Source organism: Callorhinchus milii, unplaced genomic scaffold (assembly GCF_018977255.1).
Source record: "Callorhinchus milii isolate IMCB2004 unplaced genomic scaffold, IMCB_Cmil_1.0 Scaffold13, whole genome shotgun sequence".
NCBI lineage: Eukaryota > Metazoa > Chordata > Chondrichthyes > Chimaeriformes > Callorhinchidae > Callorhinchus > Callorhinchus milii.
Genome location: NW_024704754.1, coordinates 360568 through 387953, shown reverse-complemented (window position 1 = coordinate 387953; position 27386 = coordinate 360568). Strand labels below are relative to the sequence as shown.

Below are 27386 nucleotides of genomic sequence, written 5' to 3'. Positions count from 1 at the left end.
GTGCAGAATAGTGTTCCCATTGCCAGTTTATCTTCTCTATATTCCTGTGTGTGTGTCAGTGTGTGTCAGTGTGTGTGTGTGTGTCAGTGTGTCAGTGTGTGTGTGTCAGTGTGTCAGTGTGTGTGTGTCAGTGTGTGTGTCTGTGTGTGTCAATGTGTGTGTGTGTGTGTCAGTGTGTGTGTCTGTGTGTCAGTGTGTGTCAGTGTGTGTGTCTGTGTGTGTGTCTGTGTGTGTCAATGTGTGTGTCTGTGTGTGTGTGTCAGTGTGTGTCTGTGTGTGTGTGTCAGTGTGTGTCTGTGTGTGTGTGTCAGTGTGTGTCTGTGTCAGTGTGTGTCTGTGTGTGTGCGGATAACAGAGCCTCAACTCAACAATATTTCAAGACTAAATTCGCATTGAATCAACTGCTCGAATTCCCGTCCGTTTCAGCAATTTAAGAACAAACCAAAAACCCAACGGGAAGGAACCATCAGCTGAAGTGAGGCTTCAGAGAAGGTGAGTGACTGCTACACGAAGTTGGATTCCCCACCGTCTGTGCACTTCCATGTGCAAAGGTGTTATTTAAATAACTTTTAAGGTGGACTCTTTCTGTCATTGTTTTCTCATTTGCTTCTTGTGAATTCGTTTCGACAGAGAATAAATAGTCACACATGTTGGGCAACTGTTAAGCATTAGTGTGTGTGTGTGTGAAGGGTTATCACCTATTACAGTGGGTTTTAGAGAGGAGATAAGAAGTAGAGTGCGTTATTCAGACATTTTACATTAATCTCATATTCTGCTGTTCACACAGTGAATACAATCACAGACACAGTGGATCATAGTATTCAAAAAATACAGCTTTAGTAAATCGATTTGCCCCTTTTTTTCAGAAGTTGCCGCAAATACAGAACTCCTAACATTTCACAAACTACTTTCGAAGTGAACTAACCGTTTTGTGAATCGTTTCCCAGCGGATTGGATTCCAATGGCAGAAAACTAGAGTTAGAATCAATATATATATATATACATATATATTTTTAGAAAAAAATTGAATAGAATAATAGGCTCCCAATACACTACGCACAGTCACTCCACTCCACAGACAATCCTCTGATGTAGCGTTGAGGCTGTATCAAAATGCAACGACTGTTAAATACAGCGAAAAAATAAAATAAACACTCACACATACACACATATACACACAGATACACACACACACATATACACACACACACACACATATACACACACACATATACACACATACACACACACACATATACACACACACACATATACACACATACACACACACACACACACACAAATATACACACTCACATACACAGACACACATATACACACACACATACAAGGCAAACCAGCGGCCACACAGCCACCCCTCGGGGTTGGGGGAGAGCACACACTACAGACGGGATGGGGCGCAAGAGTTGAGTTGCCAATCGCCAAGTGAACCGCGTTCCTGGTTATTCCAGAGGGCAGGTGTTGGGATGTCTGTGGCCAATTGCAACCGTGGATTTAAGTAAGTACTTTTTTTGTGCAAAAACGGGACAGGTAGAGACAGACAGAGAGAGAGAGAGAGAGAGGGAGATGGTGGAGCTGGTGATGATGGCAAAATAATATGACTGGCGTTAGGACCACAGACACCAAGTGCCAGGTCTCCTTGTTGGAGCAGTGCGCATGCCAACCCAGGAGTGCTGAGCTCACCCCCACAGCCACTGCCAGCCCTGTGCCCCTCTCTGCCTGGGTTTGCACAGACAGGTTCTATCCCAATCTCCACCAGAATCATCATCTGGACGAGGTCCAACCTCTGAGCACAGAGCCTGACACGGTGTCTGTTGTCCATGTTTGTGCGTTTTCTTTTTTTTTAAATTTCAAAACATAAAGGTGGAGAATCGTGTCTGTGTGTCTGTGTGTGTCTGTGTGTCTGTGTGTGTGTGGAAAAAAACATCGCAATGGACCATTAGCACTAGTGATGGTGTTGTTGTTGTGTTGGTGGGGAGGTGACGTGCCATTTCAGATCAAGTGCAAACCAACGTGATTCAAACCCATAACCAGAGTCAGTTGGGAGAGAAGGAAACGCACAGGACCATCTCTCTCAGACCTGCTCACCATTCCCCATGCAGTGTTGCAAGCATTACCTGCTACAATCTCTCCCCCCCTCCCTCTCTCCATCTCTCTCTCTCTCTATATATATACACATACAAACAAACAAACAAATACACAGTAGAATTGTCTCCACTGGAAGAAACATTAGCCATCGACTGGTGTAAAGGAAGCCCAGGTTTCCTGCTGCAAACCACCATCCAGAAAGCGATTTAACCTGTTTTTTTTATCTCTCTCTATATATGTATATATATTAAAAAAAAACGTTAAGTCTTTTTTAAAAAGAACCCCCCCCCCCCAAAAAAAAGCAACATTGATTGGATGATGGATTGGGTTTCTACATCTGTTTACGTTCACTAAGGATATCCTCTCTCTCCCCCTCCCTCCCTCCCTCCCTCTCTCTCTCTCTCTCTCTCCCTCCCTCTCTCTCCCTCCCCAAAATAAAAAGAGAGCGAGAGAAGGGAAAAAAAATCTGCCTAACATGAAGTCACGGCTTATTTCACATCCGGTTTACAGACAGGCACATTAGCATTGGCTGTGGGGAGAGTAAAAGCTTAACTGGAACCTGCAGTCAAATCCCACGGTTTTGGAGATCCATCCTGTGCAGATGATACAGCCCTCTGCTTCCACTGGACACACACCCTCACACACACCCTCACCCTCACCCGCACTCACACACACACCCTCACACACACGGTAGCCACACAGTGAGGGTTCCCGCAGGGGGTGGGGGGTGGTGGTGGTGGTGGTGCTGATGCTGATGCTGATCACAAGCCGAGAGAGACAACAGAGTACCAGTTCTCCTCTCTCCTCCTCCTGTGTCCTCAAACACGCTGTTTCCTTCCCTCCCACACCCCCACACCCCCTACACTCCCCCCCCCCCCCCACACACACCCACACACACACCCACACCCCCCCCTCCCTGCCTGAGAAGCTAAAGCAGCCAAACACAGGGATCTGGTGATTTTTTTTTTGCCTTTCAAGTCAAGTCATCAGCTGAACAACTCGGCAGAGAAGTTTGCGCACTCCCCAGTGTGTGTCAGGTGAGAGACGCCAGCTCCCAGGCTTCACATTAATCCCCCCCACCCCCCCCCCCCCCCCCCCACCCCACCCCAAAAAACCCTGATGATGTTTGGGAATGAATGAGACTTTAGAGAGAGAGAGAGAGCTATCCTGTGTCTGTGTGTCTGTCTGTGGCTGTTGGGTGTATGTTTGTGTGTGTGTATATTTGTAAATTATTTTTCTCGCAAACGCGTTAGTTAAGATGTTGCATTTGAATGTGATGGGGATTTAGATACACACACGAGCCGCCGATGGGTGTTATGTGGCAGAAAAGCAATATACAGTACCTCTGTGTAGCTGTTTTAACCCATTCAGCTCCTGCCGGTGAGAACAGATCTCTCTGTCTCTGTGTCTCTGTCTCTCTGTCTCTCTGTGTCTCTGTGTCTCTGTCTCTCTGTGTCTCTGTGTGTGTCTCTGTCTCTCTGTGTGTGTGTCTCTGTGTCTCTGTGTGTGTCTCTGTCTCTCTGTGTGTGTGTCTCTGTGTCTCTGTGTCTCTGTGTCTCTGTGTCTCTGTGTGTCTGTGTGTCTCTCTGTCTCTGTGTGTCTTTCACAGGAGCACTGTTTGGGAGGAGGCTGTTGGAGTGATTTAGACACTGTGTTAGATATCCAGTGCATTCCGTTCCATCTCTCTCTCTCTCTCTCTCTCTCTGTCTCTGCAAAGACACGACAGTGTGGAGAACCTTGATTTGGGAGAACAGAACAGGACAAGAGCCGATACTGCTTCGCGTTTAGCGAAACTCGCACATTACAGCCGGTAACGTATAGGTTTGCATTTTACATCCGTGGCTTCAATGCATTAAAACTGCTTAAAGTCTTTCAAGTATGTTTGGTGCCAGAGTGCGATTGGTGTGTGTGTTTGTTGGCTGGTTACATATCCAGCTTCTTAAACATGTCGATCAATAGTATGTGTACAGGTCCATATATATATATATATATATAGAGAGAGAGATGGGTATTGGTGATTTGGAAGCGATGTGTGTAGATGTTAGCTGTTAGGTGTGGGGAAATAATAGGACATTACCGTTTGTTGTGTGTGTGTGTGTTTTAACAATGACATTAACTGACTTACACTCACCCCCTCCCTCAGTGGGATGCTGTGTGTGTTGTGTGTGAGTGTGTGTGAATGTTCTGTGACTGTGTGTATGTTGTGTGTGTGTGTATATATATAGTGTGTGTATGTTGTGTGTGTGTGTATGCTGTGTGTGTGTGTGTGTGTGTATGCTGTGTGTGTATGTTGTGTGTGTTGTGTGTGTGTGTATGTTGTGTGTTGTGTGTGTGTTGTGTGTGTGTGTATGTTGTGTGTTGTGTGTGTGTTGTGTGTGTGTGTATGGATCATTGCATGGATTTAGCTTTTAATGAGTCAGACAGTCGTGGTTGTGGAGTGTGTGTGAGTGTGTGTTGTGTGTGAGTGTGTGGGTTTTGAGTGTGTGAGTGTGTGGTTGCTGTTTGCAAATGGTTTGTATATGAAGCTGAGTGTCACACACACACACACACACACAGACCAAGTAAGGGTTAACTCTCCGTTTATATTCGACCCCACAGAGTGAGTGCATTAAAGTCATGACCAGGCCATTTATTTATCTGTTTGTTTGTTTGTTTGTTTATGTGTGTATTTATGCATTTGTTTATATTAATGTATGTATTTTCTTAAGCCATCCATCCTCCCCATCCAGTCAGCCTCACTCAGCGTTTGCGCCATTCCCCCCGCCTGTAGCTCTCCCTCCCTCTCCCTCTCCTCTTCCCTCCCTCCCTCCTTCCCTCCCTCCCCGTTTAAGCCTTGTGGTGGGTTCGGTGTTGACGCTATATTTGTTCCCAATCGCTTCTCCTGCAATGAGACAACAGTGTGTGTTTGTTTCTCTCTCACTTTGACACTCAAACCCACGTCGCCGCAGGTAAAAAGGATAATTGTTCCAATTGTCCCTTCAGTTCAGGTCTCTCTCTCTCTGTGTGTGTGTGTGTGTGAGAGAGAGAATGTATTAATTGTGTGTCATTTTCTTTATCAGATTGGGGGCTTTATTTTTATTACTGAGAACCTGCCATGGAGGGATGGACTGTTGTTTTCAGTGTTTGGGCTCCAGCGTTTCTGTGTTTATTCCTTCTCAACACCAGTTTTCCTCCAAGGTGAGCATCCCTTTCCCTCCCTCTCTCCCTCCCCCCCCCCAAAAAAAATCCCTCTCCCGAATGCCGTGTAAACTTAACCCGCTTATAAATAAGTTACAATCACTTGATCTATTCCTCTCTTGTTTTAAAAGACGGTTCTTGTCGAGCGTATTGTGTGTTGTGTTGTGTGTGAGAGGTTTATTTGCTAAAATTCAGCCTGTGGGGATGGGGTGGAATGGTTTGGAATAAATCATCTCAGGTAAAATCCCAATTGCAAAGAATTTAGGGGGGTTTAGGGGGGGAGGAGAGAGATTGATTTTAACACAACAAAAAAAAAATCAACTCTCCAGCGGTGCTTCAACAAACTACATATGGGTTACCTCCTCCCCCTGTGTGAGCCAAGGCCGAAAGTCTTATCATTAAGAATATTAACGCACAATATTACTGGTCCATTGCTCTCCATTACCCGCTCCCATTCCTTGGCTATTTACACCGCGAAGTACATTGGTAACACCGCTTCTTAAGTGTGTGTTTTTTTTAACTTAAGACCAACCCACCGTTTTAGCACCGAAAGAAAAGCTCTTTTTCTCTCTCTCTTTCCCCCTCTCTCCCTGTCTGTCTGTCCCTGAGAAACCATGTGCAGTGCAACATGTTATTCAATAAGATCCTGACTCTTACCTCATGTTTTAGGTGAGGAAGGGATTGTTTAGGCTTCTTTACAATGCACGACAAGCCTAAACAATTCATACCTGATAGACATAGATATATCTCTGCATATCTATATATACATCTCTATAGAAACTCCAGGCACCATTCTGCAGTGGTTGCTTCAGTTATTTTTATGGACCTGGTGTTTCTACCCAGATGTGAATCACAGGACACACTCGAGGCTTGTGCCCTCTCTTACTTTACATGACAGTCAGAATAAAATGGTCCAATTTAGGTCCTTGCTGAGTGAGTAAGAGACTTTAAACTCTAAGTCACATCGAGGCTCCATCCTCTCTCTCTCCTCTCTCTCACGTTGCCAGTATTGCCATGACCTGTAGGTGGAGTCGGTGTACAATATTACTCACCAAAAGAAGGCCTTCCTATAGTGTATATAAAAAAAATCCATTACAAACTATAATCCAGACCGGATTAAATCTCCCTCCGCACTGTAATGAAAGCGAAGTAGTGTCTTAAGGGAAATAATCATTGGCCGAACCAATCCCCCAACTGGGAGAAAGCCACAAACACCGTATTGGAGAGGCGGGGGTTTTGAACTCATTGCCGGTTGTTGTGTGAGTGAGTTTTGGTTAGAGTTTGGAGTTGATCGCTCTGCGTTTGGTGATGCAGTGGGTAATGTGTTCACTGTGACTGCTGCAAAGTGCTGTGACTGTAGCCCTTTCCCCTTGGATTTGGGCAAGGTTGCCTGATGTGCCCCAGTTTTGCTCCCTGCACTGTCTGTGTTGGTGCATAATTTAACATGCCATAACAATAAACAGCACCAAGCTTGTATCTTCCGCTCTGTCACCTTTATAGTATTCATAACATTTAAACAGATTATAAAAGCAAATAACTTTAAAGAGACCGCAGTGGTTCCGTATCCCAAACCCTCTCCAGTTTCCTACCAACAGAGTTATTGTACCATTTAGGTCAATATGTTGTAGAGAATACAGGATTGATCAACAATGAACCAGAATAATATTTTCAATATAATGTTGAAAGGCATAACCTGATTTTTTAAAAAAAAATCTTATTATAGGTTTTAATGTGATTTATTTTTTCCCCTCCTCCAACCCGCTGACTATCAATCACTCTCCAAATGAAATTCAGTTGATATTTGGGCTGTGTTAAATCTGAACGTTGAAATCCAAACTCTAAATCTATTATTTGTGTATTTTGTGAACTATTTTTGCAACGATTGAGCTAATAAAAACTAGACGGCACACATCAAATATGGTTTTGCAAATGGAAGAGTTTTTTTTTACGGAACTCCCCATGGGGTTAGGAAGAACCTTTTGTTTTTAAAACATTTTAAGAAAGGTCACTGATCAGGTTAAAGTCACACTTGACAGGTTAAGTGGATTTGAAGAGGAAACACACCTGGTCAGAGATAGCAGTGCTTTCACTTTGGTAGAATATGTGAGGGCTTCAAAAGCCTTTATGTGGTTACTGTTGTTAGACATTGCAGTTATTGAAAGATAACTTTTTTAAAAAAACAGCTGTTAGGGTTAGGGTTAGAGTCTGTTTGAGTCTGTAAATTCTGCCATTAAACATTTCGTCTGCAGTTAACTTGTTTGCCCTGATGTAATGGTAATGAGAGCTATCATAAATAAAGCAGGACCTTTTTAATCATCTAATACAAGTTGGCAGACACTGTAAATTGTGTGTATGTATATATTTACGTATTCTTTAAAAATATGAATTTCAGTAAAAATATCAACTGGAAAATCGAAATAGTAGCTCTTTTCGCTGTCTTCCTGTTTTAAAATTGCTTTCAATACTTTAGGCGACTGATTGCCTCATACCCGAATATATTGAATTAGTTATTTATAAAGGAAAGAGATGCCAAGAATTAAGGCAAGAATTGTGAAAAGGCTTCTTGTGCCTTCATTTCTATTCAATAGGCGTTTCTTCATTTATTCAGAACAGTAGAACCTGAGGACACGACGTGATGAGGCGCTATATCAAATGCAAGGATTATTATTATTATTTTCTCTCAATTCCCAATTAATTCTTTACAGTTTCCTCTTGTGACTTTGTGTGTCTGACCTGGGTGGGGGAGGGGGGAAATGGCCTCTTAATTTGCAGCCCAATATCTATAACGTTTCTTCATCCTCAAATCTGAATATCTTGTTGTTTTGCCCCTATGTTTGGCTTATTCAGGAATCCGTGCCATTTCAGACTAAGTGCAGCAACTGTATGACCAGAACTCCACAGTATACAATGAGAAACAGATAGCTCTCGCATAGGCAGCCACGTGGCAAATTGGAAGTAGTCAGAATTGTGACCCTGTTCACATTTCAGATGGATTTCAGCTGCCAGCAACGACTGATTTTAGTGATAAATTGATCAAGAGATGAGGATAATGGGTGCCCGGAGTTATTTGATGGCGTGGTTTGATCTGATTGTCTCTGTTTAGCTTTGGAATGTCTGATGAAGCCAAGGACAACATCACAATCTTCACTCGAATCCTTGACAGTCTTCTAGATGGATATGACAACCGGCTGAGACCAGGGTTGGGAGGTGTGTAAACGGCTCCTCAGTAAAGCACGATGTTGTAGATTAAATTGCTGTGTTCCTCAACTCCGTTATAAACCAGCAAGATGTTTTTATAATAAGAAGGTCTGTTTGTGACCGAGCACTGATATTTATCAATATTGACCATAACAGGTATAAATAACTGTCAGTGTTAGTTTACTAACTATTATAGGTTTGTGCATAGAGCTGGGCACTGACTTTAAGCGCTGTGAGACCCTGCTCTGTGTGAAGGCCACTATATAAATGTAAGTTATTATAATGAGTATCAGTTGTAACTATATAACTGTACCAGTGAGGGGTGTCAGCCACTGTAAATAACAGCTCTCACCATATCTCTCTATATATATATATATATGAGAACTAATTCTAAAAGGCACAACTATATAATTGTTGGCCAATATCTCCTGTACGTAACATAAAAGCAAGTATAATTATACTGATGCTGTGTATTTGGCACATAACAGATTTAACTCTGTCAGTACTGGGTACTAAAATTAAAATGTGTCATTATATGACTGGGGAGCACCAAATTCAACTACAATAGCTGTGTCATTGCCGGATATTGACAATACTCAGTTGGTTCTGTTGCTCTTCAATTTAACAAGCATCTCGTGTTGAATGTTGTTGTTGTTGTTGTGATTTTGTTATGCTCACAGCCTGCTGTAGGCGTCCATTGGGCCCCGGTCTCTGTTTGAGTTACTGTATTCACGTTGACACTCCATGTAAATTGGTTAAAAGCTGGTGGTGTTTGGATTCCTTTCCAGTCTCACTATTGCAGATCCATCGAAGGTTCAAAACCAGGCAGTGTTTACCGCAATCTGCAGATCCAACACTTGCTCAGCTAACTCAGTCTCACCTGTAAATACAACTGTGTAGCAACAACTAACAAACACACCTATCTGTCGGCTGGATTAATCAGCAAAATTAAACCGTTGACACTTCATCTCGACAACAGAGACTCTCTTTGAAAGATTTCAAATACTCACTCGTACAATCGCACCTTTCCTTGTCACCAAAAGGAAATTGATACGAATCTTAACATCCCAGTGAAATAACAGGAGCTTTGCTCACCCACTGCCGCTTTAACTAAAAACATTGCACTGGCGAATAACTCTTTAGTGACAGGCTCACATATGTAGGATTCAAATTCACCTACAAATACAGTCACTACACTTTATAGTAAATCCTGTGAACAACTGAATTGAGATGTTTCGATGACATGATATCAATGCAAAGAGGATTATCAGTAAATTAATCTAAAGGGCTGCGAAATATCAATTCATTCATCTCCCAAGAATGGGCAGGAACACTGCCACTTGATTCTTTTTCATTGAGAATGTCCCATCATTTCCGTATTGTCGGATCGCGACATTTGTGTGTCAATCTGCGCCGAAAAGTCTCTGATTTTGAATAAACTCATGTTTCATAGGAAGGGTTCTCTCTTGGTGTGTTTGTTTTAAAAGATAGTTACAGTACAAAATATTGATTGAAATAATGAGCACATTTTACATAACGAAATGAGGGTGTGTGTGTGTGTGTGGAAAAATGCTTTTTTGGGTCACGCACGAGGTAGATTCTAGAGAACGTTAAATAATTGATCACTGTCGATGCTCCATTAAATTCGGAACACAGAAAAAAAATTGCAAAGCTGATCAGTGTTTGCGTGTTATTAATAATAGTCTGTTAAGATCAATAGAGTCATCTGTTCAGATATTTTTTGCTCGTAGCTTGAAGCAGAAAGAAGTTTGGATAGACAATAACTGCCCTAATTTGGTTCTTCACTAGAGCGTATTACACAAGTCAAGACTGACATCTATGTAACAAGTTTTGGACCTGTCTCAGATACTGATATGGTAAGTGTCTGTTTTTCCCCCTTGATCTGTAATGAAAGCCATTGCTGTCAGTCTTCCAAGCGCAAATTAACTTTGACATTTTTTTTCTCTCTCTCTCTCTCCCTTTTTTAAAATGAAATTGCTCAGAGTCGAACTTGTGTCAGGAAAAAAGTAAAAGGCTTCCTTACCTTTTTCGGAATTTTTGATACAGATGGAAATGCAAAAAATCATACAATCAGCGCAACAAATCGTAAACGCATTTCTATTAAACTAACGTTTCACCTTTCTGTGGGAAATATAATTAGCATTCTTATGTTTCCATGTATATTTAATACCGTTCTGCCTTCCTAAGCAAGAATCAAGGCGAGAATCAACTCCGTTAATGGAATCTGTGTATCCGATATGTTTAGTCTTACTACATGAATCGTTATGTAATAATTTATGGGCTGTCAGAAAATTCATCTGTCCCGAAGCTGGGAAAATAAATCTTAAAAAAATTTGTTTTTGAAAGAGAGAAAATGCTTTTCAATTAAACAAGCAATGGCACAAGTTGTGGACGTTCACACAAGCTGACTGTAAATCAGAGGGACTGGCTTCGGTCTCAGTTGTGTATTTATTATAGGCTGTGTTCATTCTGTTGCATTAAATTACCTCCTTGCGAGGGTGTGTGCGTGTGTGTGTGTGTGTGTGTATGAGTATGTGGTGCACTGGCATAAACATATATATCTATTCATTCCCCCAGGAATACACAATAGACGTGTTTTTTCGCCAGAGCTGGGAAGACGAGAGGTTGAAATTCAAAGGTCCGATGACCATTCTCCGTTTAAATAACTTGATGGCCAGCAGAATCTGGACTCCGGACACGTTTTTCTACAACGGGAAGAAATCCGTGGCCCACAACATGACGATGCCCAACAAACTGCTGAGGATAACTGAAGACGGAACCCTCCTCTACACCATGAGGTGAGCAACGAAACCCATGTCAACACCAGAGACCAATGTTATGATCCCAACAAAAATCGTTAGGGGTTTGTTCTTCGGGAAATGCGCGATCATTAAACCATTCGGGACAGTTGGGACGAAAGCAAAATGACTTTGGTCATCGGTTTCTGCTGCTTATCTGGCGTTGTCAAGCACAGGGATACAGAGGCCGGTTTGGAATGCGGTGGTGAGAAGATAATATAAATTAACATACAAATGATAATTACAGTTTAATCAAAGTTATTTATAGCTAATTAAAGTAATTAATTTTAATTACCCACGCTAAATGCAGAGTAATTCATTACCCTATCTGGTGCTGCACTCGAGTGTTCTGTGCACCTGTCTTTCCGTGTCGCACTGTACCCATTTCCCTCCCACACTGCTCCTCCCCACATTTGCTGAACGGTGATCTTCTACCTATGGAAGAAAATCATCATCAAACAACTGTGTTTCTTTTTTTTTTCTCTCTCTCTCTCTCTTGCGTAGGCTGCGTGCTAAAATTAAATTAGGCTTTCTGACAAAAAAACTCCAGAAGGAGAGATGCTGTACCCACTGAATTAAAATAATAACACAAATAATTTCCTAATAATAATAAGCATGATAATAATAATTTGACGTCACACCTGTTTACATTGTTGGGATGTTTCAAGGCGCTTCACAACAACAGCAACAAATTATGCAGAGCCTTTCATGTCGGGAGGCCATCCCCATCCGTTGGACAGTCAGGGGTTTGGGATCAGGAGGGTGGGGAGGGGAGGGAGAGTGGGGGTAGGGGAGGGGTGACCGAAGGTGCGGTCGAAGAGGAGGGTCTTGAGACAGGCCTTGAAGGAGGCAAGGAAGGGAGTGAGGCGAAAGGACTTTACTGTGAAGTATATTCGTGGGATTTTACTTTGAAGTGTAGTGACTATGTATTTGTTGACAAATTGTATTGCCAGGGGAGATCTGTATGCATTTAATGGTTTATGTTATGTTGTGGGGAGTCTTTGCGATATAGATTGGCATGAAGATGACAAAGATCTTTGCTTGATGATGTAGAATGACCCGGGAATTGAAATGCAGTTCATTTCTCAATTAAATTACAATGATGATGTCAGCAGAACGGGAGGAGGCCATTCAGCCCGTTCCGCATTTTCATTAATCGACATAATTTTGACTTAAAATTTAAGTTTGCGCATAATTGTGAAGAATTGTTCAATCCAGTCGCAATTTGGAAGCTGGTTTCAAGCGCTGGGACACTACCCTGTGTGAGGGGCAAGTTGTTGTTCTTGGTTTCCAACAGTTCTTGAAAAGAACCGACTTCCAAATTCTGATTGAATTTTTATACGTTTGCACAATCTTAAATTTTAAGATTAAAATATTCTTGCAGGCTATGGCAAGGTGTAATTTCAGCCCTGTATTTCCCAGCGTCCAACCTGCTTGATTGGAGATGGTATTCTGTGAATATCCTATAACTCAGAAGAACCTATCGTTGGTTTAAATTCAATGTCATGTCAAAAAAAAAACTCTTTGCACCTGGTCAACAATTCCCAGGGATCGTCAAGGACAAAATGTAGGTTGAGGAACTTCTTGCAGGGACGTTGCCGATAATGGGAAAATCTTAGAATAAGCTGACCATCAAAATCAGTTCACTTAGCAGTTTGAGGAATTTCAGTCCCTCATGTCCGTTTGTCTGTGAATGAGCGAAGGAAATGCAATTTAAGTGGCTTTATACATTTGGCTCTATATCTGACATTTAGAATAAAATTCATGACTAAAATCTTAACCCTTGCCTTGTACATGTAATTGGGACAGGATGTAGACCCTGAGATACATATCGCAGGATTCTAGCAGAGCGCTAAACAATACCAACAGGATTGTTACCCATCCCCTGTAGAGAAGCGCCTCTAATTATGTTCAATGGTTCTGCATTCTGACCCTGCGCCTGAGCACAGGCAGATACTGACAGGGATGGGTGTGTATTCTCAGCGAGGAAATGGTTGCGGATGAATTGGAAATACTCCGACTCAACCACAAAGCAGCAATGGCTGCAAACTGAGTGAATGGCAGTTTAGAAAGATTTGGCCCCACAAGAGATTATGCTACACAGTCAAAAAGGAGAACATTCTCACTTTTGCCAAATTTGCTGGTCCCACTTGCAAATGTTGTGTAACCAGTTCGTCAGAACAGCTCCCACCGTGTGTTGTGGGCAGACTTTTGCTTGGCAACCAGTGAGACATGCTTGAATTAACTTTAGTTCACTAATATAAGCTGTCGTTTGCTCACTTAAAATGTCAGCTTCTCTAAGGAGATGTTTAATTATTAAAATTCTATCACTACGCTCTCTCTTCACGATGTACTTTTAATTTTCTTCCCCTCCTGTTTCCCCTCGTCTTCTCACCCACAAGCCACTGGATGAGTGTCCCAAAGGTGTGAGCTTCCTCTGGGACCTTGCAGTGTCCGTTCTCCATGTGTGAGCTCTGAGAATTCACCTGTAGGGCTGTTACAGTTAACCCCGAGGCTATTCTCAATCTATAGCTATAGACACACACCTTCCAGCCTGATTCCTTGGGTAAATATTCAGGAGTTGGAGCCCTTTGGCAGGTTTTATGCCATGCTCCCTGGACCAGGGTTGCTGAGCCATTTTTATAGAATATTGCATAGAATATTACAGCACAGAAGGAAGCCATTCGGCCTATCACCCTCATTCCCTTTTTGAATGTGCTCTATTTCACTGATGAAAGAACCAGCTTGATACTGTACTGGGAAAACACCAAGATGTCCATGAGATGGTCGAATGAACCAAACGGCCTCCTTTATCCCAATGTGTCCCGTGATTAGTGCACAACACCACCCGAGGATGTTCCCGTGAAACATCACGTATCACGTGCGATGTACTTTTATTTATTTCTGGGCTGTTTATTTTGGCAGGTTGACGGTACGTGCTGAGTGCCCCATGCATTTGGAAGACTTCCCGATGGATGCTCACGCCTGCCCGCTAAAATTCGGCAGTTGTAAGTAGAGAAATATTCACAGATGTTCGAATAGTCTCTGTTTGTCACAGCAGGTATGATGAGCCCAATGCTTTTTCCAACAGGTTCGATGCTATAGCACAGGACAAGGTTCAGCTGTGAGATGAGTCCTTTAAAGAGATGGGGTGGGTGGTGGGCAGGTGGGGGTTCTTTTCAACCTTAGGGCATATTTTCCAGAGGGCGTCTTGCTGTGAATGTAGCTTTTAACATAAATAAATATTCCTTCTGCTTGAAACAGCGCCCCATTATGTCATTGAGGTGCCTCACAGCAATTAACAGGATGTACTTAAATTGTAGTGACTGTGTATTTATGGGCACTCAACTGTGAACAAACATGCTTTTAAGAAGGGAGAGTCTCATTTTCAAAGAAAAATCAAAGCATTTTAATATTTTGTTTCGGAGCAAAAAAAAAAGGCCGGGTTATAGGAATGTTGGAGAAAGCACATTGTAAACAGTTTCCTGGGAGTATTTATAGACATCTACCAAAAAGCACTGAAAAATCCAGCTACGGTAACGATGAAACAACTGGAAATCAGTCAGTTATTTATGCCTTTGTAAATTACTGAGTCTCGATGCGGCCTTGACCACAAAGGGTAGAAAAAAAAGTCACAAAAGAAAGAAAAAAAGCACAAGTGAGTATGTTTTCAGTGTGGCAGCATTGTTTGTAAAGGTGAAATGGTAAATCACATTCAAACATGCTTTATTTGCCTTCAAAACAGAGACACATCAAAAGAGCCAGGTGAACTTTATCCTCCCGAAAGACAGCAAAGTTTGTGAGGTAGTGAGAATTACCCAGTGATACGTCAATAACAAAACCATGTCTGGATGTGAGGAGGTGGGGGAGAGTTTTCAGATAGCACGAACACAGATACACAGTCCTTAACAGAAACACTCAGTTGGCCAAAGAAAATGGTAGCCAAGCATTTTAATCTTCAGAAGGATGGAACCAGCATCTCCCTCCCTCCTAAGCATCATCTCAACCTGGTAAGCCTTCTACATACTTTTTTCCAATTCTTTATCAATGATTAACATACTTTATTAATACTAACACAGAGTCTAGTGTAATGCTTTCAGTAATAATGATTAGTAAATTGTTCAAATTAAATGCAGGACATTCTTTGGCCTTAATCGTTCGTGGCATTTGATGTAAATAAATTAACTCTTAGTTTTTTTTGTTCTTTTTTTCCTCATAGGACTGGTACGAACATCCAGATGCACAGTGACATGATGACGTGACCTGATGATATTTCAGGGTGATGCACAGTTTGGCTTAGTCCATTGGTGGAACATGTTGAGCTTGTAATTACTCTGCTCACAGCGTTGCTCACAAGCCACCAGTTGTGGTTTGCGCAGAGCCAGGAAGTTTAGGTTCAGTGATCCCAGTCCTACCATCAATGGCTTCCATGGCTAATGTAGCACCGCTCCTGGAACCCTGGGAAGAATTGTTTAAGTCCTCCCGAAGTTCAGCGTAAATTCGACAAAATAAAAAAAATTTTACTCCCAAAACAAACTGAATGTTTTATCTGCACTTTACACCTGTGACAACTGACACTTATTGAAGCTCTTCACCGTGACAGCTTTATCAATGTGCTGTTGGTGACGCATAAACATTAGTAACAAATTCTGCGTTCATTTTTCAAAATTACGGGTTTAGACCTCCTGTCGGCTATTTAAAGCTTCTTTGCTGATGTATTCAGGCATCTCTTCCCAAGGATTGTGTTTTTTATGTATTTATCAATTGGGCCAAAGACCTGGAGGCAGTTTGTTATATTACATCTACTTTGGAGTCTGTATCTATTCTCTGTAGTTTTAAATAATTCTCAGTTTGGTTTGGAGACTCTTAAGCAGGTTGATGGGTTTCCGCACGTGGCTGACCAAAAAAAATAAATTATTAGTCAGATTATACATACTATATAATTGTGTTCAAATGTGGTAGAAAAAAGTATTGCTCATTTCTCCTTTGTGCCAGGTGGCGGATGGAAACACAGAATACATTATTTTGCGGCAGTGATGATTTGTTACATTTAATAATCATTACATTTTGGCCATTAACTCATGTTTTTTTACCCAATAGCTCCCGACACATTTTTTTTCCCCCCTCCCTGAAGTAAATTTCCGTTCGAGTTCCCTGGTGGCAGTCCGTTATTGCTGTGTTAAACCTACACTGGAATGGCATTAGCAGCAAAATATTAAATACAATAAAATAATTAGAATAAAAATGAGGACCCTGTGATATTTTGCCTGGGAGTAATTAGGTAGTAACAGTTTGAATAATTGCCCCAATTATTGGGGGGGGGGTTGGCTTAAAGGAGTGAGAATCTGCATTACAAACATTAATACACAAATGACTCCCAGTACTGAGTAATTTATCCCAGATTCCTATTGCTTTCTGGGTGTTTCACCGATCAATTTGTCTTGATCAGATTTGTATTACCAATTGCCCTATCTTCTTCTGATAATTAGTTGTTTTTCATCTTAATTTCAACCGCCATTGTCTGCGTTCGGCCAAAATGTTCTTTTCCTTGGCTGGCAATCACACAAAGCAGTGGCATAAGTCATGTTAAACTGTGTCATTGCACCAATCGTGTGATAGAGCTCATGTGTCTGGCTCTTCTTCTGTCAATTGAAAACTGTTTTGCCAAACAATTTTCACTTTAATTTCAAGCGTCATTAACGCAACGGCAGCAGCGAAGTCTTCTCGGTTCAGTTTGGTAAATACAGAGCCCAATGGATATCACGGCACTTAACAGGACTCTGCAGTTTCATCCTGTTGCTTTGCTAGAGTAAAGAGCGTTATTTAATGGAGCCTGTTTCAGTTGTGATAATATTGTGCTGCAAAGCTTGTGGTTTGCAATATATAAATCCATCTTCCAGTTTCCTTGTAAGGAAATATTATGTGATTTATACTTATTATGTTTCTCTTCTCCCCTTTCCCGTGTGTGTGTGTGTGTATGCGTATGTGTGTGTGCGATATATATATATATATATATATATATAGATATAGATATAATGCGTATTCTCTCTGTCCCTTATCATATCATTGACTGAGGGAGGATGAACAGGTGTCCACATGAGGTTTGGCTGCTCTCTTCCTGAGCTGACAGGAGATGTAACTATGATCGGGGTGTGGGAGGGTGGGGGAAGCTATCTCATTTAGGAAAGCAGCTCCCCTCTGTTTGAGAGGAACCAACATCCTGGAGCATCTTTATTGTTGCTTTTATTATCAATATTACTGATATTATTATTCATATTGTTATTATTAATGTTATTATTAATGTTATTAATATTATTATACTCATGTGCTAATGCAGGAGTGCTGTGCGTGGTTTTTATACTAAATACAAATGTATTTATGGATAGAATATGGATTTACACTTATCTCAAAAAATCAATTGCCGTGACAGAAAAAAAACACATTAATATCCCGTTCCGTTACAGGATGCCTCAGACCTGGCTCTGGGAATGGGTGGGGGGGTTGTCTCTCTGCACTCCAGATGTGTTGTGTTGCTGTGGTCGGTCAGAACTAACTCACCTCACGCTCTGTTTCCACTCAGACGCATACACCACGTCAGAGGTGGTGTACATCTGGACACACGGAGCAGCACAATCAGTCGTTGTGGCTGAAGACGGTTCTCGGCTGAATCAATACGACTTATTGGGACAAACTGTGGGCAAAGATATTATTAAATCCAGCACAGGTTTGTAAAAATAATAATGATAATGACACTTGCATTTGATCTTACGCCTGATCACGACATTGAGACATCCCAAAGTGCTTCACACTGTAAAGGAGAGTGACTGTGTATTTTGTGGGTGAAACTCTTGCCTTGGAGTTGCAACGTTCTGGGGTCATACCCTAGTCTGACACTCCTGTGCAGTAACATCTTGGGTGCTGTCTATCAGACTTGTGCCTGTTCCAACAACAACTTACATACTTATAGCACTTTTCACCTTGGCAGAATGAGCCTAAGCTCTATGGTATTGTATAGAAATAGAATGTTGCTCTCTGTGACCTGGTCAAGAATCGACAGATTCAGCCCTTCTCGGTGGAGCAAATGGCTGCCACATTTCCTGATAACACCAGACATCCCAGTTGGCAATAATTACTTTTGAGATGTTTTCCTGTTATTTGGTGTTACAAAAACATGGCTCCTTTCTTTTACTGCATACCCACACAGTGATTGATGTGTGTCTGGTAGAATACCAGGGGTCATCCTCATATTCATTCCAGCTACAAGATTAATAGTGCAACGGGAGAAATTCAGGGAGAATTTATTATTAGTTTTGAAAGTGGAGGTGGAATATAATGTGTTACGTTATCTCATGGTTCAGAAATCATAATGTTCCCCATAGTTAGTGTGTAATTGGCTGCCTTGCCGGGCAACATTGAAATAATTTGTGTAGAATCTGATGTTTGTCTCTTAAAAGTGAGTTAAGTTGGGGATGGTTTGTTTTCAGCTTTTCGAAGTGAGAGATATTTGTTCGGCCATTTATTCAGTTGGTAGCACTCTGACCTCCGAGTCAGGGTTGTTGGTACAAGCCCCACATTGGGAATTGGAACTCATTTAGTCTAAGCTGCTGCTCCCGCAGTGCTGTGGGACTGTGGCATTGTTGGAGGTGCTGTCGTTCCAATGGGATGTTAAACCAAGGTTTTGTCTGCCTGTTCAGGTGGATGTTAAAGATCCCATTGCGATATTTAAAAACAGAAGTGAGTTTCTCTCTCCTGGTGTCCTGGCCAACAATCCTCCAAATAAAAGCAGTCATTCACTTCATTGCTGTTTGTGGGACATGGCTGTGCCTGTTCTCTTACAAAACACACAGTTTTATTACACTTATTACACTAAATTACACTTCATAGTATACCCTGTGAAGTACTTAGGTACGTCCTGACGTGAAAAGCTCCATACCAAATGTAAGGATTAATATTCATTCATTCATTAATTGATTATCCTCAAGTATTCTCAGTTTAGAATGGATCAATGGCAGATGACGTTGTCCCTACAGTCCCAGCAATGCATCTCAACCCAACTTCATTCCTAACTCTACATAAGTTCCATTTCTTACACACACCAGCTGACTTTATGATATCTCTGGACAATGCTGTGTTTCAGGAGCAGAGTCTTCTGTGTATCTAGGTATGAGGCAGGTGTGAATGCTCCTTATTCTAATCCTTTACTTTTCTTTCCAGGGGAATATGTTGTCATGACTGCACATTTTCACCTGAAGAGGAAAATCGGCTACTTTGTCATTCAGACCTATTTACCATGTATTATGACGGTTATTCTCTCACAAGTCTCATTCTGGTTAAACAGAGAATCTGTTCCTGCAAGAACTGTATTTGGTGAGTGGATTGAAGCTGTTTATCACCTGATGGGTTTGAAGCTTGGATCCAGTTGTTTGTTTGTTCGGATTCAGGGGTTGACGAGAGTTTGAACTTTTCGACAATTTATGATGACTTTTTAAAGCAAAAAAAAATTGCAACTGTAATTTTCAATAATTGAATGTTTAGGTCAAAAATCCTGTCAAGGGGATCTATAATAATAACAATAGTAATTGTTGCATTTGATGTAGCGCCTTATCACGTCATTGAGACGTCTCAAAGAGTTTCACAGAATATACTGTAAAGTGAATTGACTGTATATTTTTTGGGTGAAATGCGGCAGCCAATTGCGCACAGCAGTGACTATCGCAGCGATCTGCTCTGTTAATCTCCATGAAGCTTGTCATTCTGCCCACAATGAGGTCTAATTTGCGATATTCACAAACTGGATGGGAAGTACCTTTTGCGATTCCCTTCTTGCTGTCCAATTTGCAAATATCCACAAATGGCCAAATTCTGGTACCCAAAGGTATCAAAGTGAGTCAGAAATACTGTGGAGCAAGACTGCCGTCAGGAGAAAGAGACCATTTTGCTTTTCAAGCTTGCAAAGTCCCTGCTTCAAAGCACAGTCGGTAAATCACAAGCCATGACCAGTTAAAGGCAGTTTTTCCAACTATCAACTCTCAGTGGTAATCAGTAAATCCCATTGCAAAACCAACACCTTTTCAATTCTCTTGTGTATTCAATGAGCAATGCTGTTGTACCATGCGTATACCTTTATTTAACTGAGAGCTACAGGGAACGTCTCTGTGTCTCATACAAGAAATTCCTTCAGTAACATGCTTTCTTTATTGTGTCTTATTTCAGGTGTCACAACTGTCCTAACAATGACAACACTGAGTATCAGTGCCAGGAACTCGCTGCCCAAAGTGGCATACGCCACTGCCATGGATTGGTTCATTGCTGTGTGTTATGCCTTCGTATTCTCCGCACTCATAGAATTCGCTACGGTCAACTACTTCACGAAGAGGAGTTGGGCCTGGGATGGAAAAAGCCTCATTCCTGAAAAGGTAAAATGCACAAACATCGCATTTATTTAAGTGCCACAACCGAGCTCATCACCACCAAAGGACGAAATGTTTTTATAAGATGTGACATCTCACAGTACTGACACACATTGGTAAATTGTATTAACGTACTCAGTATTTTTGTACTGTAATATACAATATACATTGTTGGGAGAAATTGGCTGCTGCGTTTCGCCCAGTCACTACTTTACGGTATATCCTGTGAAGCCCTTTGAGAGGTTTCAAAGACATGATGAGGCGCTATATCAAATGCAAGGATTATTCACTTTATTATTACATTAAAGCTTGGGAAACAGTGGTATGCAAACAAATTACTCCCTTATTTTTATACGAGATATCAAAGGTTAATAGTCTTTTTAATGCAATTATACACAGAGCGCACCTTGGATTGCACCCACAATACAACATCTGTCTAGAATTTCCATAAACGAAAGGAAATTGAATAATATTACAATTTGTATGGACTTTTTAGACATTTTGCTTAAAATGCCTTTAAAAAGGTCATATGAACAGGAGAGAGTTACAGGATGTACCCTTGGAGGATTGTTGGGCTTAGCTCACTAATAATTAGGTTAATTGCCATTGGTGCTACTGTTCTGTTTCCTATTAACTAGCCAATTTGCAACTTCATATTTGCTCCCGCATGCTTTCTCTTGAGCCGTAAATCTCTCGTGAAATCACTTCCTATCACCTTTGAGCAGAGAGAAGATTGTATTGCCCTGTCCTTATTTCACATGGACGGAATACATTGCTGATTGAGAGGCCCAAACTGTGACACCGAAGTCATATGATGGGCTTTATTTGTATGTAAATGTAAATGTAAAATGGATTGAATTGAGTAAATAGTGGGTAGGGCGGGGGACATGAAGCAGAATGTATTTGCTGTGTGAAGGGAATGGCCTGGTCACCGTGTTCAGGCCGAATTTTGGACCCTCTAAATCAGGGTGGTCCAACTGGTCGCACAAACTGGTGAGATGATTTCATTCAGCCATCCAGCCATTTCCAATTAATAATAAATAATCCTTACATTTAATACAGCGCCTCATCGCGTCTTTGATACATCTCAAAACGATTCACAGCCAATTGCACACAGCAGCGTCTCCACAAACAGTCGTGGATTGAAGTGACCAATTTATTATTTTTGTTAAAAATTTATTTAATTATCCAATGAGCGAACACAGTTGACACACATGATGCCCCAAGCAACAGGGCTGATCAATCAGGATACAATATTATTTACACGCCTGCAGACGTTTCTCAAATCTGTAGCCAAAAGGTTGGACCTCCCTCTGCTCTTGAAAGCTACATTAACAGAGGGAATGTAGACCCAGGTGCAATCTCTGCCCGTGCGTGCATTGGTTCTGCAAAACTGTTTTCTTTTCTCTTTTCAAATTTCCTTTGCAGAAAAAGGAAAAGGAGTCTCTGATGAAGAGGAACAACACCTACACGGCAACGTCAGCAAATTTTGCTCCAAATATTGCCAAAGATCCAGGCCTGGCAACCATCGCCAAGAGTGCTGCCACGGAACCCAAAGATCCCAAACCAGAACAGAAGCCGCCAGAGCCCAAGAAGACCTTCAACAGTGTCAGTAGGATCGACAGACTGGCCAGAATAGGATTCCCATTAATGTTTGGGATTTTCAACCTGGTCTATTGGGCGACTTATTTGAATAGAGAGCCCGTTCTCCTAGAAGAGGACCATAATTGAAAACGTTTAAAAAAAAGCAAAAAGCAAAACAGAGTTCTTTGGATTTCAAAAAAAAATATTTTTTATTTACTGGGAAATGTCATGAAATTTCTAGCAGATTCCTGTTCCCCATTCAATTTGATGCATAGGCTGTTTCTTTCCTCCCCCCCACCCTCTCCCCCACCACCAATGCATAAACCATGAAAGGTTTGTTTTCTGGTTAAACACAGAAATAAACAAATCTCTCACTATCTCTTTCTATATATATGTATATATAGATAAGATAATATATACACATTGTCAGTAAAAGCAATCTAGTTATGTCGCAAAGCTAACATAACTGAATTACTCACTGTATAGGGACTTTTCTTAAAAAAGCATGCCCATGAACTGATGAAAATGTAGTTTAAACCTATTCTTACCCTGGGGAGGAGAAGGGCAGTTAAAATAGACTTAACAATTTCTGGCACTTGCAGAAGTAGCTGGAAGCTTCTGTTACCACGAGTTGGGTAACGTTCCAAGACTTGCCGTTGTTCGCTTGGCAAGGCACTTTGTTTCCTTTCAGGCTCGTTCGAAACTGTATGCGGAAGACAGCAGAAGACGGAAGCAGTTCAGTTGTTGATCTTTGTCATGAGAAGGTTGTATACTATTTTTTTTGCAATATATTTTATTTCAAGTATTACGAGGACAAAATTTATGAGTATGAGAAAAACAATGTTTTATTTAAATAAACTAAACTCGGTAATAGTTTGATGTACGACACATTCACCTTTTCTCCAGGACACCGGCAAGGTGCTAAGGTACTCGAAGGTTCTTGGGACTTGAATGGTTAATAACTTAATGGTACGATATTAAAAAATATGGGGTCTACTGGTATATAACCATTTCTCACCCAGGAAGGCCAAAAGCATGATTTGAATTAGTTTATCAATAACCCTCTCCTTGTAGAGCAGATTGTTGCCCGTTTGCATTTTTCTTGGCTTAAATGACAAGGGGATTTCAGTTTACACCTTTTTTNAATGTAGGCCTAGAAAATGCGAAATATTTTATATTGTTAAACACTATCTGAATGTGACACCTAACAGGTTGGCAGGATTCCCTGAATTCAGATTTCAGAGATTCCACTTTAAGGCGGTTGGTGCAGTGGAGGAGGTTTATCAGAGAAGTGAAATCTATTTCTATCAAATGCCCTGGACTGGGAAGGGTTAACGTTCCTGGAGGAGCCATGCAAATAATTCTCGAAAATGTCAGGGTTCACAAAATGATCTTATTTTGTTGGCTATGACTTGTTAAATGTAGCTGATGTTATTTTTGAGGTCTTGTTTTTTTTCTTATTGGACTTGTTATTGGCAGAGGGGACTGATGGTAACAAAAGCATTCGCACTCCGACTGCTACTCCTGTTCATTGCCATACAAATCCTTGTTTTTTGTAGAACGCACGCTCCTCTGTTAATAACTTTGAAATGAATTTATTGCTGACATCAGGGTGACAATGTGCACATAGTTATTGTTCAGCAACATTTAATGAGATGGGGATCAGGCAATTTTGCCCATTGGAATTATTTCTGTTTTCTAAACCAATCGAATTATAACACAGCATGAATATGCACATCTCTTTATAATCATTGGCAATTGGATCGACTCTTTTGTCGAGCTTAGAAACAGTGAGTTTCATCAGGACGCACATAAAAGCTCATGTACAAGTACATCAACCCACCAATAGATGAGGAAAGGTCATCGGCATCTTTCTGAAACAATATAGTCATAATAAACCAGTGAGTATTGGAACCTTTTTTTGAGGCCAGTGGCAATATCCTGCATTTATTTTTCTATATAGTTTCCTCCCACAACCAGTGTTAATAATATGCACATTCAGCTTATATCACCTTTCCCGACCCTCAGTGCCATTGACATATTCTCTAAAACAGCGACGGCTGAATTGGCTAAAGATCAAAGCGATGTAAATTGTTCAATTTCTATTCAATGGGGATAGAGTTGGCATCAGGGCAGAGGGAGATGTCATTGGGCTGAGCAGGTCATGTGCATGGACCTAAAGGAAGAAATGAGTTGGAGATCTTCCTGTATGTCCTTCTTTTCCCGTCACCAGCCTCAATGACCAGTGATGTCATGGTCCAGTTTTAATTCCAATAAGACTCGTCTGGCACTGAGCACAGGGCAATATATATGGTGATGGGGTTAGCACTGGGGCTTAGGCAATAGCCAATGTGGGTTAGTGACCACTTGGGGTCGAAGGAAGATTTTGTCACCTATCAGTGAGCCTGTCACTGCCACTGTGCTGGACATTGCGTAGGAGTGAAAAGGTGGAACTTTATTTTAGTTACAATTGAGGCCAAATCATTGTCATGCCAAAAGGGATCTGTAAACCAAAAAGCTCGGACAGTTTGGCCAATTGGTCATAACAGACTGTAGTGTCTTCCAACTTATTCAGGCCTATCTAACGTTGACCCATAGGCAGCGCGGAAATGATATTTTCGGACTATTGGTAACACACAAAACTCTTCAAAAAGCTGCCGAAAGACAGAATGTGCCAGGCCCGAGAAACATTGTGAGATAATATTGTTCTTTCCTCCATTTAATGTCTTTATCGAATAAAATGTGTTACAAAAAATTAGCTTCTCTTTTCTATAAGCCGTAAACTCCCTCTCTTGTGCAAGTGCCAAGGCAAACTGTGGTGCACCTCGAATGATACAGTGATATGATTATGTTTAGGTGAATGGCATCTGATCGTTGGAAAGTAGAAACTTCTTCATCATTGAAGCTGCTTTAAGGCACAGTTATTGCAACAGGCCCTGAAGGTTCTCTGATCTGAGCAAACAGCCGAGAGTTACACTCCTGCTCTGTATTCCTTTCACCCTGGGTAAGCCTTAAGCAAAGCAGAATTCTGCACATAAGAGCCACCGACATGCACAGAGTGAGCTCTGCTCACTGATACTTGCACTCAAGTTGATTTTTAATATTAGTTGAGGAGCAGGTGACCCCCATCTTCTCTCCCACTAACATTAACAATCTTCACTGCGGTCCAGAGGTCAAGCTGGAACTTATTAAGGTGTCGATGAAAGGGTGAAGGGTTTCTTTTGAACTGGCTGGTGTCGTACCCAAGTTAGGCAACTTCCTGGGTGCAGAAACCATAAGAACTGTCACAACTAACGTAACTGGACACCAAAGCACTGTGCTGACAGACGGAACATAGCGGCTTCCAATAGACTACGCGAACACCACAAACTTCTTTACTAAACTGCTACGTAGCGTTTCCAGGAGGATATTCATTTCTAATTAACTTAAGAAAAAGTCAGCCAGTTAGTTATTTGATGGCAGGCGGTTGCTTTTTTTGACCCCTCTAAACTGAGGTTGCTGGGCTGGTTGCCCTCTTCACCAACACGGCCATTTAATCGGAGCTCCCTACAGAGTTTCCAGAACAAACGGTAGGATGTGCAGTGTTGACAATCGCAGACAACACCGTGTTTCTCCTTCCCAGGCCTTCCCAGGTTCGCAATGATGCCGAGGCTGATGAGATGCACAGAGAGTAAAAGCACTGGCTTTAAATTGCTTTTTATTTGTCTTCAGTATCTAAACAGCGGGAGGGAAGAACACTGTGTTTGTGGTTCCCACACAGTGGTACCTTACTCTGGAAAATAGGATCCGTTTCAGTGAAAGAAAATTGTGGTCGTCAGGCAGTTACCAAAAGACAGACATTCTTGAAAAATAAACTAAAAAAGTTATTAAAATTGATGACAGGTAAATGGCACAAGTAATAATAACTATGTACATATCAACTTGCATTGATGGTGTCTTTTTTAAATCAAGCTGTGAGTTACAAATCCAGCACAATGTAATGTACTTCCATCTCTCTCTCATTCAGCGTAAGGAGAACGTATCTTCTAGTGAACTGCTCCATAAGGTCCAAATATTACAGACAAACTATCTGGCCACTTACTGGTGACGCTCAGGTTCCCCTTAGGACTATGTTCTGTACTTTAGCTGATCACTGATCAGAGATGATATGAGAGCAGATATTTTATGCCCCCTTGTGATACTATGAAGGGTTGCTCTCAAGGCCACATGAGTTAACAGTCAGCCACCATCCTCCACCATCCCCACTGATCATTTCTATGGGGAAGCACTTTGCAATGTCACACTGTGGGCAGATCTGCACAGTGTCTGATTGTCTCCAGCCAGCTATCAAGTACAAAACCGTAGCGACAAGTGCCTGAGAAGCAACAGTAAGTGCAATGGAATTTCCCTTCACAGCATTTTCAAGTTATGGTGCAATCCAATAAAATATACATTTCCTTTTATTAAAAAATCCAGTTTGTAAGTACTACCCAAATATTTATTTACAAAAAAAGTGTATCTATGTAGATGAATAAAGTGTTGAAGGAGGACTTAGAAGTATAAGTGTTATCTTAACAAAATCAAGCTGACAAAATCCCTCATCTTCATAACTGCCTTGTATTTTAGCAATATTGCTGTAAGAAAAAAAATATACTTCAAATGTAAGGGCTTCTAGTACATGTGGAAATATAACTTTAAATAACCTGTATAGACAAAATTGTATAGATTTGTTTCTTTTTTTTTTGGCTCCTTCAAGTTCCGTGTAATACTTCTGATTGCTCTTGCGGTTTATTTCGTAGATGGTTCTTATTTTGGGAGAGCTCTATGATTTCCCACTGCGTACCTCACTGTTACTTGCCGATGCTATCATGCGTTGTTTTGCACATTGTTGTGAATATTCTACTGAAATTTAAGTCAGCTTCTTTTGCTATGCAATAACTGCTTTGTATCACTTCTCACTTCTCAGTTCTGTAGATGTAAATGTGAGTTGACAAATAATGTATAGACTAAAATACACTTTACCAAAATTGAAGTATCTTAACTGAGCTTTTATACAGAGCTTTGCTGAGTCGGTTACTAAGGGGTTTTGTCAAATTACAGAAAATCCCAA

The 27386-nt window shown here is 41.2% G+C and overlaps 1 protein-coding gene across 5 annotated transcripts; it reads left to right on the top strand.

The window, feature by feature from the left end:
• Positions 1-342: 342 nt before the first annotated feature.
• LOC103189396 (gamma-aminobutyric acid type A receptor subunit alpha1) lies at positions 343-27308 on the top strand. 5 transcript variants are annotated; one of them, XM_042339881.1, is made up of 12 exons: positions 1387-1519; positions 3088-3146; positions 3827-3919; positions 5169-5286; positions 8390-8493; positions 10294-10361; positions 11083-11303; positions 14229-14311; positions 17884-18027; positions 19518-19670; positions 20517-20719; positions 22142-27308. In XM_042339881.1, exons 4-12 carry the CDS (start codon positions 5204-5206, stop codon positions 22442-22444), a joined length of 1362 nt encoding a protein of 453 aa, XP_042195815.1. In that variant the 5' UTR covers positions 1387-1519; positions 3088-3146; positions 3827-3919; positions 5169-5203; the 3' UTR covers positions 22445-27308. The 5 variants fall into 5 exon arrangements, with proteins under 5 accessions (XP_007907962.1, XP_042195815.1, XP_007907963.1 ...); XM_007909771.2 differs by lacking the exons at positions 1387-1519; positions 3088-3146 and adding an exon at positions 343-492; XM_007909772.2 differs by lacking the exon at positions 3088-3146.
• The last annotated feature ends 78 nt before the right edge of the window (positions 27309-27386 follow it).

What these genes read in the sequence shown, in the direction of transcription:
- LOC103189396 (XM_007909771.2), top strand. Translation starts at nt 5,204, where the DNA reads ATGGAGGGATGGACTGTTGTTTTCAGTGTTTGGGCTCCAGCGTTTCTG. An exon ending in CTGTCTCAGATACTGATATG is followed by an intron (nt 10,362 to 11,082) that starts GTAAGTGTCTGT and finishes TCATTCCCCCAG; the next exon opens with GAATACACAATAGACGTGTT. An exon ending in ACCCTCCTCTACACCATGAG is followed by an intron (nt 11,304 to 14,228) that starts GTGAGCAACGAA and finishes TTATTTTGGCAG; the next exon opens with GTTGACGGTACGTGCTGAGT.